Genomic DNA, 14898 nt, shown 5'->3' with positions numbered 1-14898 from the left:
GAAAATGTTGAATTATCTTACCAGTCTAGCAGAAAACAGGCAACTTCGGCGTCGCCTTGAAAACATTTGTCTTTCAACAGTGCCTTCCATCTGGTAATAGATACACCGATGTTTATCCTGGATTTATGCTGCCGTTTGTCTCTAATTCATCTGGCAGCATCACGTTTGCGCTTCTTTGACGACGGAGATTCACGCTCTGTCGGCTCTTGTGCACAATACGCATGGTCCTCCATTTTATCAAAACTTCTAAGACAGAACAATCAATTGCTTCAGCTAGACGACGACGACTACTCCTCCTTCTCTCCTTACTACGACTTACTACTTTGTGCATCTTCTACTCAGTGATGACGCAAGCTGCGTCTAAAAACACACACGAAGACCAACATATGCGAAACGCGCTCTGTAGAGCTGTTTGTCCGTTAGAGCTTACTGTACAAAACATGGCTGCGCAACATAACAAATTTCATGTAGATAGGCCCACTCACTATGTAGATACAACTGGTTTATTCTAAGGTAATAAAAACATAACTTTTCATTACGTAAGGTTTTTATACACATCTAAAGACACAGTTTTGTATGTTATATTGCATTTCTGTTAATAGATCATACAAAACATCCCGCACTGTACCTTTAAGGGTGTGAATACTTATGCAATGTACTTATTTTTGTTTTTATTTTTAATAAATTTGCAAAGCTGTCAAAAATCAGTTTTTTGTTTTGTCATTATTGTGCATGGAGTGTAGATTAATGTAAAAACAGGATCATTTAAAGTAGTTTAAGATAAGGCAGCAGCATAACAAAATGTGAATAAAATGAAGGGGGTTGAACACTTTTGCAAGCCACTGTATTTGTGTGAGCATTTGGGGAAAATGTTTGTGAATTTATGAATTGTGTTTTGAATTTACGAATCTGATTTTGTGAATGTGAATTGTGCTGTGAATTTATGAATTGTGTTTTGTAAATGTGTTATTATTGAGACTGATCTGTCTCCATAATTGTCTGCATTAGGCTATATATACGTGTTTCTTCTTTTATCTTCTGTGTATATTTACTTCTGTGCTTCTTTGTGATACACTCCGGTATGTGTTTTAGCGTGTGTGTGTGTGTGTGTGTGTGTGTGTGTTGTGTTGTGTTTTGTTTTGTGCATGAGTTTGTGTCGGGGTATAGGCGGAGTAGGAAAATGCTAGGGGCGCCGCCGATCCCTAAGGTTGCCAAAATGAGTGAAGATTTTAATTATAATTCATGATCTTAACGCGTTATTAATAGGGATGTAACGATTCACTCAGCTCACGATGCGATGCGATTCACGATTCTGATCTCACGATGCGATTTATTCACGATTTACTCACGATTTATTTTTAAAAAATGAGTTGAAACAAATTAGAAATGAACAACTTCCCTTGCATTATTTCTTAAATGCTTCACGTTTCTTTGCATAATAAAATAATGTTTTATTTCAAATAACAAAAGTAAACTGCGATTTTATAACAAATTAATAATAGAAAAAGTCTCTTTAATATAAACAAACTAATACTGTCTGTGCTTTTCTTGGATTTTTTGCATTTAAGAAATATCAGCATCCACGTTTAGGTTTGCAGTGAAAATAGCGGCCCCTGCTGTTCAAAAAATGTATTGCGATTCAGTTCAAGCCTCAACCGAATTGAATCGTCACTCATTATAACCGATTTTCAACCGGCTCACGGTGAATCGTTACATCCCTAGTTATTAATTATGTCACCTAGTGTGATCTGTGCAGCTAATCTCACTCCCAGACTACAATTTACATTATGTTGTGTTCAGACCAAACACGATGAATCGCGTTCCTTGCTCTTTATTACTCGCGGGAATGGTTCGTTATTTTCGCACAAGGCAAATTTCTCGCCCGAGTTTTTATTCTTTCAACTTGCACGGAAGACGCGATTTACACACGTTCGTAGTCCATTTCGCGTCATTCACATCGCCTGCCGCGAGTTTGCGTCTATTTCTCAGCATTGACTTTGTATGTAATTTAATTTTATGTGTATGTAACGCGTAAGAACCCTGTATTAGTGTCTGTGGCCTTGTGGTTAGAATGCTTACTTCCCATTTTGTAATTCTCGCTGGTTAGAAGTTCGAACCCCGCTCGGAGCAGGTTCAGGTAGCAGCGGTTACACATGTCAGCCACATGTGCAAACACAAACCATTTATACAAAACTTTTATACAAAGGTGAGTTAAAATAAAAAAAAAACATATCAGATGTGAAAAGGTAGGAAACATAAAATGTTGCATATAGAGGTGCAAATTATAAGTTACAATTGCTTATTTCCACTCTACTGGTAACACTGATGCGTGCTGTATTTTACTGCTTTCAACTAAGTTGAAATTATAATACAGTATTTATACTGTAAAATATTAGTGATCAAGGCTATAAAAAGAAGGCTTCCATTTCTGAAACTGGCCTTAGATGAGTCATATTAGACTCAAATAGAGTATTCAGAGTTTTTGCCTATTAGCCTAACCTTTCCTAATTTTCCTAATTTCCATAAATTTGCGCCTCCTTGCTTTGCAGCGTCTTAGCTCCCCATGTTGGTGACATTTGCAACTGTTTGCAAAAAAAACTTACTGTAGCTCATGGTTGAAAAAACAGGCATTATTCATTATTTCATATGTTCATTATTTAATTTTCACATTTTAAACAAAATATAGAAAAGTTTTTCCATTTTCTGTTTTTTATTTGAAAATGGATATGGAATGAACGGAAGATACCCTGATTGTTAAGCAACATAAACAAATGTGCGCATCAGCAACCAGAAGGAATTGAGGCACGGCGGCCTAATAAATCATAAATAACTTACAATTTGATGATCAAATTACTTGATAACAAAGTCTTCCTCCTGTTGTTTCGAAAAACGATGGGTTACTTAACGTAAACCCGGGTTCTTTGATAACAGAGTGAGGTGTTTCACTATGGGAATCGCTTTGGGCGTGACCAACTACGGAAGCTCCTATGACACCATGTCTGTCTCTGACAGACAGGTCGACCCGTGACCAGGCTCCGCCCTGCCTATATGAGTCAGGTTGACCTCTACCAATGTCATTATAGAAAGATTTCTTCCCGTACCCGTGCAAGGAGGGAAGTGCTGGTGAAACACCTCACTCTGTTATCAAAGAACCCGGGTTTACATTAAGTAAAATCCCTCATTTTGAGCAGCCCCAACTGCACTACACAAATCACTGAGGCCATAAGCCCCAGCATTCGTAAGCATAGTCTGTACGGTACTACTTTCCCCATCTGAAAACGGTCGAGGCATTGTGTGAAAGACGCGAATCCTCTCTTCTGTCAATGTTACTCGGTACGAGAGAGAATCTATGTTGAGCCCCAGATAATCTGTCTGCTGAAAACGCTCCAGTCGGCTCTTTATCATATTGATCTTGAACCCCAAATTGCCGAGGTGATTTAACACAATCTCCGCATCTTTCCCTGCTTGCTCTCTTGACGAAGAGCATATGAGATAATCGTCTATGTAAGACAGTATTCTTATTCCCTTGTCCCTCAACGGGAACAGAGCTGCTTCCACACACTTGGTAAAAACCCTGGGGCTAAAGACAGCCCGAATGGAATAGTTTGAAATTCGTAAACTGTGCCTCAGTGTGCAAATCTGAGGAATTTTCTGTGAGAGGGGTAAATATCTATGTGAAAATATGCGTCTGCCAGATCGACTGTCACAAACCAATCGTTTGGACGAATCGATCGACAGAGCACTTTGTGTGTCAACATTCTGAATGAATACTTTCTCAGGTGCTTGTTTAACACACGAAGGTCCAGAATAGGACGGAGGGCTGTGCCCCCTTTTTTTGGGATAACAAAATAGCGGGAGTAAAAACCCTGACGGCTCTCCTCCTCGGGCACTACTCTGATCGCCCGTTTGTTTAACAGAGTTTCGATTTCGGCCGTCAGTACGCGGGCCGATTCCCCCTCCGCCACTGACATCAAAACCCCGTTGAACCGAGGTGGTTTCATTGCGAATTGAAGCCTGTATCCCCGTGAAATCGTAGCTAAGACCCACGGATGAACTGCGCATGTGCGCCAGTCTGCTATGCGGGCCGAGAGAAGACCTCCATATACTTCCGCCACGCTGGCGGCGCACAGTGATGACATCATCACCATCGCCGCGCGGGCTTTGGCCGAAGGAGCGAGCACTCCCCGCAGTGGTGAGACTAGGGGAGCGCTTCTCATGTCTTTCCACTTTAGAGAATCTTTTTTGTGTTTGGGACATATCGCCCTCGGCTGCTTGCCTGGTTGCGATAGTAGAATGTTTATTCTTATGTTTTCTGAATTCGGGGAGCATTCCGCCCTCGGCCCGTGGCCTGAATGCGAAAATGCGTTCTTTATTCTTATATCCCCTGCACATAAAAGCATTCGAGAACATATTGTGAGTGCTTGGTGACACTGAACATAACACTGAGCTCGAGGAGAACAACTCAAACTGGCCCTTACCGAACTGAACACAATTGGGCCGTTTTCCCCCTTTCTTCTCTTCGCGGGCGGAGAGAGAAGGGCTGGGGAATAACTGCGTGTCAGGCCGCACGCTTCTTCTTCCTCTCCTCTGGGTTTGGCGGACGGTTCTTAGCTGCCGCCGCCGCGTATGAATGCTTTCCCCACGGCCCAGGGTCATCCGATCGTGGTCGCTGGCCTGCATGTTGGACCTCTAGCACCCATCGGTCTCCCTCTCGCCACTGCGGCTGCTGCGAAGCCCTGCTGCACGGGTTGAGAGGCTGGTCGTGGCACTTGCTTGCATGGCAAACAGAGGTTAAACGCCTCATCCTCCTGTTTCCTGAGGGTGCTGGTTTCCCTCATTTTCTCAAGGGCTGGACCAAACAACCCTTTCGTAGGGTCGTATGCTGCATCCATCACCTCCGATTTTTTCGCGTCGCCCAAGCTTGACAGGTTTAGCCATAATGCTCTCTCACCTGACACAGCCAATCCCATCACGCAGCCGCAGCCCTGGACCGCGCCGTGGGTAGAGCGCAGAATTAAATCATTCACCACGCAAATCTCGTCCCAAAGTACAGGGTTCGGCGCTCCCGAATCCAACTGACGTCCCATCTCCTCCAAAATCTCTGCTTGATACACTGACAGTAACTTTACAGCGTTCAGCGAGCATACTGACTGCCCCACATATTTATACGTTCTATGATAAATCGCTGCAGTCAGCCGATCCATTTTTCCCGGTAGCGAAATCTGAGAGGAGGCAGAGATTGAACGCCGACTCGGATGGAGGTGAAAAGCCACTGAAGACTCCACCACTGGGGGTCCGGCCAACCCCAGTTCCCTCATACCCTGAATCTTCACCATGGAATGCCCTTTGGTGGGGAGCTTGCTCTTCCCGTCATAAAGGTCCCTCTCAGTCCCTTCGGCCATGGGCCAAGGAAGGCCTAGTTTAGCCGCGGCTCTTTTTCAGACCTCATGCAGGTTGCTGTCTATCTGCGAGGCCCACTCATTCGTGCTCAGTGGCCTGGACTGTTGGGCGGGGAAGAGGAAATTTTCTTCCTCTTCTTCGTTGTCCATATCCAAATCGAGGAGGTCAGAGTTAGCATCACCCTCTGCGTCCTCATCCCCTGGTTCGTCTTCTTCCTGCTCGAGCAGGCCGTCAAACAATGGCGGCATGTCCGGGGATTCAGCTTCCATCATGTCCGCCCAGCTCGTTGTAGCTCGCGGGAGATGGTTAGTCGCTGCCGATTGCGTGGCAGTTCCAGACAGGCATGGGTCCTGCTTGTTGGCCACTGCCACTCTCAATCTTCTTTCCAGAATGTTCACCGGCATTGAAGCACAGTGAGCGCATGTTTGCGGGTCCGCTAGCGATGCTTGAGCGTGTTTCGGGCCCATACACGTGATGCACATGGGATGAGGGTCCCTACCCGAGATGGTAGCTCCACATGATGATGGACACAGGCGGGATGCAACCTCCCTGGCCTTCGACTCTTTCCCTTTGGCAGGGGTAACAGCCGTCGACATGATGCGATCACCGACCCGTCACAACACGGTTACGATAAAAGTTAATAAAACCCTTAGAAGGTTCGCCTTGACGCGTGAACCTAATTAGACTTGACGTCTCCTACCGCTGTAAATTAATACGCAATAGACCTATCAGAATAGCTCGCCTCGACGAGGACGCTATTCCAACTCTCAAGAATGTCAGCTCAACACAATCCCATTCACTAACCTCGCGTTCGGTGGCGGGTTCCTATGACGGTCCACCTGTTGAACAGTTTAGCGAAAATCAGCCAATACGGGCATGCTGAGAGAGCTTGCTGCAGTCTCCCACGGGAAGAAAGCGCGAATGACATAGGTAGAGGTCAACCTGACTGATATAGGCAGGGCGGAGCCTGGTCACGGATCGACCTGTCTGTCAGAGACAGACGTGGTGTCATAGGAGCTTCCGTAGTTGGTCTCGCCCAAAGCGATTCCCATAGTGAAACACCGAGCGAAGTTAGAAAAAGAACGTTTATCAGATTTTCTCTTTTTTTTCCGAGACTTGAAAACAAAGTTCATCCACATGCTGTTTTGAATGACGTTTTTGAAGTTTTATGGCGGTTGGCAAACCAACACAGATTCCCGTTTAGAAAGATGATATGATTGGTCAGTTTTACTGTTACTCGAAATTAATCTCTTTCGTTGATTTACTATTGTTTTGTCAGCTGTAGCCTCATCGAAGGCCCCCTATGTAAGCACGCGTTCGACTTCTTGCAGCATGCGCAGACAGCGTATGACATCACAGAACTGTTTAAATTTCCCAGAAACTTTTAAAGTTTTTAAATATTATTTTTCACGATAGTTTTAGTCATCACAGAGGGCCCTGAGGGTTCGCTACCGGATATATCGGCCCTGATCATCAGCTGTTTTTAAACTGTGAAAATACTGTGAAACTGTGAAAATTGGCCGATACCGATTATTTGCCAATATATCTGTGCATCTCATATAATAAATAATAAATAAATGTTATAAATAATAATAAAAAATAAAAATACATTTTCATTGCTTTAAAACTAACTATAAAACTATTACCTCTATTCTTTATTTTGACTTAGACTACATTTATACAACTTGAAACCTTTAAAATCTTATTTGTTAAATGTAATCATTTCCCAATATGATTTCCCATGTAAAATTAAGCAAGTGTAACACTGTAAAATGTTTGCTGCCAGTTAATGCTTTGAAAAAATGGAGAAGAAAATAAAAAATTTGAAAAACCTAAAATAAAAAATAAACTAACAATCACAAGCTAATGAAAACTAAACTAAATTAAATAGACAAACAGACAATAATGATCCAGGTGTAATCATATTACAACACACTGTACATGTGGAACTTGTTGGTGTTTTATTGTCTATTTAAAGCTGTTTAAACACAATACAAGAAGATGATTCCTGCTCATGAGTCTACGTGACTTCTTGTGTGTCTTCTTGTGTATAACCCAGGACCAAGCTGCTTTGAGAAAGTACCTGGACAGGGAGAACGCTCTAGAACTCCCTCCAGACGAGGAAGTGTGGGAGGTCCCGGCACCCAAGCAAGTGGAAGTCAAAAAAGAGAGCAATGGTGAGGCTCCAGCGCATGTCTCTGACATGAGCCAAAGGGACAAGTTCCCATGAGTCTCCTGCTCTTCCTCACAGCGGTTCATGTAAAGCACAGCTGCGAAATTAACGTCTGTGTTAATCCCTTTGATTTCTCTTTTCCACTTTAATCTGTCCCGTTTGCCCTCATTTAATCATTTCCCTCGCACATGCACGTACCACATACTGTACATAGGGCACATATGCTAATTGGGGTTTGTTTGCCGCTCTGCTCGCTGACATGAAAGCGCAGCTGTTGCCAGGGCGAGGGGAGGAGTTTTCTCCATCTCTCTCTCTCCACACACACACACACACACACGCGCGATCTCTTCGCTCAACTGCATGTGAGTGAGGACGAAATTAATAATCACTGTATTACCTTATAACCAGAGATGGGGGACTCGAGTCACATGATTTGACTAGCGCAAATTTAAGGACTTGTGACCCGCTTGACTAAATAAAGAAAATGACTCGGCTTGACTTGGACTTGGGATCCAGTGACTTGACTTGACCTTCGTGACTTGGCAAGACTTTACTTTATAACAACTGTAATTAATTATTTTAAATATACATTGCAACATTGGTAAACAAAACCCAATAAATGGAGCGGAACCAATGATCTGAGTCTGCTCAAGTGCACGTTTCATGACGCTGCACGAGCACAGAAATACAGCGCGCCAAATACAGTACAGAGAGCAAAGGAATCTCCCAAGAGGTTTTCTTTTCGATATACACACTTCGACACTGACTAAGATGATTTGCTGTATGCATTTACAAAGGAAGAATATCGACACTTCAAAAATAAAGGTATGTAAACTGTTATTCGACTAAAATCTGAGAATGTGGAAACAGCATTGGTTTTTATATTATTTGTCTCTAAATTTATATCAAGTCTGTCATTAAATTAAAGTAATTATAAATTATTAATCGCATGTTTGTAATTCGCGACGTCAAACTTAAAATTCGATGGCGTTAGCCTCTTAAAAGTGCTTTATTGTGTCACTCTTGAGGAATTGTACCACAGTGACCGCAGTGTTTTATCAATTTGTGATGTTTCTCTTGAAGCCAAAATCCTAGATATATAAGCAAAATGGCTGTAGTAGGCATTTGACCTCGTTAGTTTATTTAGGACGTATTAAGTAACAATAATATTTCCGGAATAGCAATGCGGCTGCCAACAGTTCAGTAACGTTACAGATAGGCTAATGTTACAGGAAAACTCGTCTTTCCGCAACACAATAAAAACGTTAACTGAACGAATCCCAGGTATTGAACGAATCGATTGAGTGATTCAGTAACCCATTTTTGCTTGTTCATGAATGAATCAACTGTTTTAAACGAATGAGTTAAATGAACGCTTCTGTGACTCACTCATTAAAACAGTCATTTGCTACAACCTGCTAGCTTCATAATTAAAATAATCATTTCATACCTTATATTAAAAGTGTTGTATTGTATAATTAAGTTCATTTCTGAGGAAAAAAATAAGTTGTGGTAAATAAAATAAAAAATAAACGCGAAAATAAAATTTTATTCTGTTTGGTACTGTGACTTGATTCGATTTGACTTGATATTTAGCAGGACTTGACTTGCTTGAGGTAAGCAGCTGACTTGACTTGACTTGCTTGGTTTGTTTGCACTGTGACTTGAGACTTGATGGTAGGGACTTGAGACTTACTTGAGACTTGAAAATGTGTGACTTGCCCCCATCTCTGCTTATAACACACACACACACAATAAAATTGACTGTTTTGGTATAATATACTTATTTGGTACAGTTTGCATTTGCGACTGCATTCATTAGTAAAAGTTTGGTTTATTTGCCGTGTGTTTGTTTGCAGTGCCTGTGGTCTGTCCATTCGGAGCTGTACAGGAGGAGGAAGTGAAGACAGATCAGAATAAAGACAACAGGCTTGTGTGCTGGCCACCCAAAGCCTCTCTCAATAAAACAGGTGGAGGCAGTTCAGGTACAGATGACAGCTGGATAATCATGAATATATGCAAAGTTATGCTGTTGATAGATAATGTTTTCAAAATTTTGTTGAATTAAAGGCGCAGTTCTTAATTAACAGCAGCCACTAGCGTTGTATTATAGATTTGCCACGAATCGCTCAGTCCAAACACGACGGTAGCCACCACAGTACAAAAAGATGTCGTTCTCATGTTGACGCAGAGAAGAGATTTTGTGGGCATTAGAAAGACTGTAGAAAGAGCAATGAATTATGTATTACATAAAATAAACGGTTTGTGGATTTTAAGTTTAAAAAGAAGGATAAAAGTCAGGCAGGAGCTAGGACCTGTGTTTATAATATTAAGTCTTTCCAGTAGAGACGCGTTAAGACCCGCGGTACTAAGGCTTTTAGCAGAGATACTCACAGATATCTATGGAGATACTTTCCAGCAGAGAGAGACGTTGGAGAGAAAGATCGTCTAAAAATCACCCCCGAGGAGGATGCTTTGATTCGGATCAGTACGTGAGTAACATACTAGCATACCAAGATATGTTGTAGTAATATTAGCTGTGTAACGGAGCAGTTTTGAGCGTCATTGTTTATCTGGAACCGCTTTAATATTGTACTCGTCCAGATAACTTACTTGAGAGAGAGAGAGAGAGCGAGCGAGCGAGAGCGCGTTGGAGCTGAAACTGGAGAGCGAGCGAGTGAGAGTGCGTTTTACCCTTTTACTCAATGATGAATAAACTTTCAGTTAATCTGCAGGTTCCACACCGGAGAGCACGATCCGTATGGATCACGGATCTTCCCACGATCTGTTTCACCACGATACCACAGCGGAGAGGAAGAGGAAACGCGCGTTGTAGAGTTGTTTGTCCGTTTAGGGCTGCTGTACAAAACATGGCGGCGAATTCAATGTATGAAGGGCCGCTCTGTATGTAGATATAAATAGCTTATTCTAAGGTATTACAAACTTAATGGTACATTATGCAAGGTCTTTATACACCTCTGAAGAAATAGTTTTGTATATTATATTGCATTTCTGTCAATAGATCCTCCTAAAAATGCCGTATTGTTCCATTAAAAAATTGCCCATTCTGATCAGATTAATAATAATAATATGACTATTGAGAGTCATTTGATATTTTACCATATTTTAAGACAGACTGTGGTAGTGTCGACAATGATCAAATTACTAAAGCATGTACTTGGTGAATTTAGGCAGCCAGGCTGTTGAGGATGTGATGAAGATGTGGCCTCCTCCTGCTGCTCCTTCACTGGCTCCTATGATGGCGACAGGTCATTCAGGTTCTGGAATGGAGAGGAGCTCTTCCAACATGAACGTCCATCAACGAACTGGAATACCTCCAGTGCACGTAGATCTAGGACCTCAACACGTACAGGGTCCCACGACAAGTGAAAGCACCTCACGCACAACAGGTCAGCACAGTTTCGGATTAGTAAGAAATGTGTCGGCACATATAGCCCCTTGGTTAGTTTGCTGACATATAGCGGCAGTGTGCTCATGGCGACCCGAGTTCGATTCCTATCTCGAAGGTCCTTTGCTGGTCCTGCTACCCCACCTCCCCTCTTGCTTTAAAGCAACACTATGTCGTTTTTCGACCTTGAAATAATGTCTCTAAAATGATTTCAGTATTTGAACAACTCTTAACCGGACAAATTCTACTGACGCTGCTGCCTGAGCAGCCTCATTTCGTGTTTTGGGTCTGTACACAAAGCCCCGCCCATCCCCTGCCTGTGGAAGAGCGTGAAATGGTTTCCAAACAACGTTTCTGCATTCGCCCGGTTCCATCAGCTTACCAAATAAATTCACGTGTATTGCGCTGCCCACAGGGAAGCTTATACAGCGACATTATTTACAACACTGGTAACAGAATTGCGCCTATCAACCACATGGCGGAACCGTATAGCAAAAGTTCTCTCATGTTGCTTTAAGTTTGTAAAATCTATTTAATTTAATTAAAATCCAGTTAAAAACTGAAAATGTAACCATATAATCAATTTACCATTACCATTTTTATTATTGCAAACCATCGTGACATTGCGATTTTTCATTGAGTCCAAATAAAATGAATCAATATAACACTATGACAATAACAACAACACATACAGTATTTAGGCAATATTTATGTAAATATATTTTTATGCAGAACATTTTACATGAAACATGCTACACAGTGACTGAACTGAGTGGATTGATGATTCAAAAAGCTATAAAAATATTAAAGTATTCATTTAAAGGTCTCTATTGATCAGAGGATCTATTGACAGAAATGCAATATAATATACATAACTATGTGTTTAGTTATATAAAGACCTTACCTAATGAATCGTTATGTTTTTATTACCTTAGAAAATTAAATATTTCTATCTACATACACCGCGGGTCCCCTTGCCTTGAATTCGCCATGTTGTTTCGACAGTAGTCTTAAACGGACAAACTGCTCTACAGAGCGTGTTTTGTAATACATTATCTCCATCGGCAAAGAAGCAAAAACACAACGACATCTTAGTCTTGTGAGAGTCACCGTAGTGCTATAAAAGGATTGCAATTCGTAACCTCACCACTAGATGCCGCGGCAATCTCCACGTTGCTCCCTTAAAATATTACTATTTGAATTTACATGTGATCCAGTCTGTGAAAACCAAGCTAAAGTAATTTTTTTGTGATTTACAATTTTCTACATAAAATCATCCTACATAATGTAAAGAACATTTTGTGTAAATCTAACATTGTGTAAATCAAAGATGGAAATCACAGGGAAATTGATGCTTAAAATCAAACTTTGATGCTCATTATCTATATAATTAGATTTTGAGACTTTTGCTTGGACTTGAGTCACACATTATAAATTTTGTATCATCCAAAAAAAGATCTACTGATCATGTTTTTTATTTTAACCCCATTTACAGATAGGCCTGGTCGCACAGAGATGAAGGAAGAGCCCACTGTGCAGGACATCAAGGTTCATCCTCAACCTGTGAAGTCAAACGCAGATGAACCGGAAGGAACTCCCCACCACCACAAAACCAAACCAACACCTACAGCAGTCGAACAAGACACACCAGAGACACCCACACCACCGTATGTATTTGCTTCATAATGATCACTGCTGTTTGTTTCTAATGTTGTTGATTGCTACTCATATACACTTCATTTTAAAATTCTTGTATTTCCAGAGGCCATAATACAACTCAAGTACCAGAGATGGTCTCAAGCCAGTTCCAGGGAGGTGAAACCCTACAGCGACCACTTGTGTCTCTAGATAATGCGGTGTGGACCAAACCGATGGCTCCAGAGGCCGTCCTAGAGGATTTGGAACTGGACTGCACCCTGCCCCAAACTCTGGTGATCTCCAAAGACTTTGACGATACAGCCTGTATTGGACAGTGGGGAGAGCAGTTGGTTTTCTCCTTCCTCACTCACTGGAAAGAGAACGGAGGTGATTATGGGCCCATTGAAATCACCTGGTTCAATGAAAAAGGAGAGAGCGGCCAGCCTTGTGACTTCAAGCTTACTTTTGCAATTAAAGGGCCAAGAACCAGCACCACTAGGGAGATCTTTGTGGAGGTCAAGACAACAATAAAGAGAGAGAGACACTTTATTCACCTGTCTGCCAATGAGCTGGATTTTGCACTGAAGGAGAAAGAGAGGTATCACATATATAGAGTGTATGGCGCTGGAGATGCACAGAATGTTCGTCTGTGTCGTATTAAAAACCTCGCCCAGCATCTGCATTCTAAGGCATTAGAACTGTTCTTATTTGTGTAGCCTGTATTTCATAGATTACTTTACACTGATTATTATTCCCGCAGAATGTTAAATGTTAAGTGTTTCATAGGTGTTTTTAACTCTTAATATCTTTACTGATATAATATTGCACATTTTTGGCCAGTTTCTCTTCACTTGTTTGGTCAACAGACTAAGTCTGTTCTGTTTTTACTACTAATTGTTATGGGAATTTTACCTTTCCTTTTTGAATTGCTATTTACTAGTTCATTAAATAGATAAAGACTTTTAGAAGCGTCCGAAGAGACTGTCTGGATTCATTCTGTAAAAATCATGACATCATGCATCTGTCTGAGAATATGGAATATGAATCTATTTTCTTTGTAGAGTTGCACGCGTACATTATGTGAATGAAAAGATGAAGCATAAATCTATTTATATTTCACAGCTAAATAATTTTGGCTCTGATTTGTGATTATTTTCTTAGCCACCTCTTAAGTGCCCACTCCTTCAATAATACTGTATATCATTGGAATATTTTCAGTTTCTTGTTTTTATAGACTTCATCAGACACACTTGCCTGGCCCAAAGTAAACCTCTGGTCTGTGTTTGGTTAGCGGTCTGGCTAGTGGACAGTAATATAATATTAATTTTATATTTAATTTATACAAATATTAGTGTATATATTAGTTGTATGAAATTAAATTAAAATTATTAATTCTTTGCGGAGGTCTACCAGAATTAAGTTTTGGCCACATACAGTAATGCTTGTCTATGTTGCTGCCGCTTAAACAGTCTATACGCTTTACACAGTTTTACATTTGTAGTGTACAATTTCCATCTTTTAGATCACTATTATTATTAGAATTTATTTAGAATTTATTGTTTTTTTCCACAAGGCTAGATATAAAAATTATAAAATTTCTATTTCTATTGATTTTATTTCACACAAAAAAGTTTTAACCGATTGATCGTACATAAAAGTCAATGTTTAAAAAAGTATTGTTACCTTACGCCGAATCACAACGTAAAGTTATAATAATGATCTAGAAGTTGAGATGTGGCCGATTTGACAGAAATGTCAGTTTGAAGGTACAATATGTAATTTTCACCACTAGAGGTCGCATATTAAAATCAATAGCAAAGGCATATGGGCAACGTTACACTAGTTAAATGGTAAGTTTCTCCAGATTTAAACATTGTTGGAATCATTATAGGAGAAAACAAATTACATAGCACTACGTTTTTGACATTTTAGTGCAAAAATCGTACATGTTGTGCCTTTAACTGTAACCCACAGAGATAAAAGTTAACAGGTATTGCAGTTTTTCAACAAAAAAACAGTGTTCAAATACGTTTTTAAGAGTTTTTGCCTCTTATTTTTTATTTTTTTTAGGCAGTTTTTTATTTAGGTTCCCAAAAATGACCAAACGGAATAGTTACCAAAGTATTAGTAACCAAATAGTTACTAATAAACAATTCTGTTCTCTGAATACTTCTTTAATGTATCTTTTTTATTTCTCTAACCCTCCACGGAACGATACTTTGCGATATCAATCAGCCTTTGAGTTCACTAACATTATTTACACCATAATAAAATGGTG

General features: G+C 40.7%; 1 protein-coding gene across 2 annotated transcripts; it reads left to right on the top strand.

The window, feature by feature from the left end:
* Window positions 1–7292: 7292 nt before the first annotated feature.
* wu:fj29h11 (uncharacterized) lies at window positions 7293–13591 on the top strand. Of its 2 annotated transcripts, XM_057359055.1 has the most exons (5): window positions 7293–7577; window positions 9433–9558; window positions 10765–10983; window positions 12478–12649; window positions 12745–13591. In XM_057359055.1, exons 1-5 carry the CDS (start codon window positions 7415–7417, stop codon window positions 13334–13336), a joined length of 1272 nt encoding a protein of 423 aa, XP_057215038.1. In that variant the 5' UTR covers window positions 7293–7414; the 3' UTR covers window positions 13337–13591. The 2 variants fall into 2 exon arrangements, with proteins under 2 accessions (XP_057215038.1, XP_057215039.1); XM_057359056.1 differs by lacking the exon at window positions 10765–10983.
* The last annotated feature ends 1307 nt before the right edge of the window (window positions 13592–14898 follow it).

Source organism: Triplophysa rosa, linkage group LG18 (genome assembly GCF_024868665.1).
Source record: "Triplophysa rosa linkage group LG18, Trosa_1v2, whole genome shotgun sequence".
NCBI classification, from domain to species: Eukaryota; Metazoa; Chordata; class Actinopteri; order Cypriniformes; family Nemacheilidae; genus Triplophysa; species Triplophysa rosa.
The sequence above is the reverse complement of the archived record's forward strand: the minus strand, read 5'-3'. Positions and strand labels throughout refer to the sequence as shown.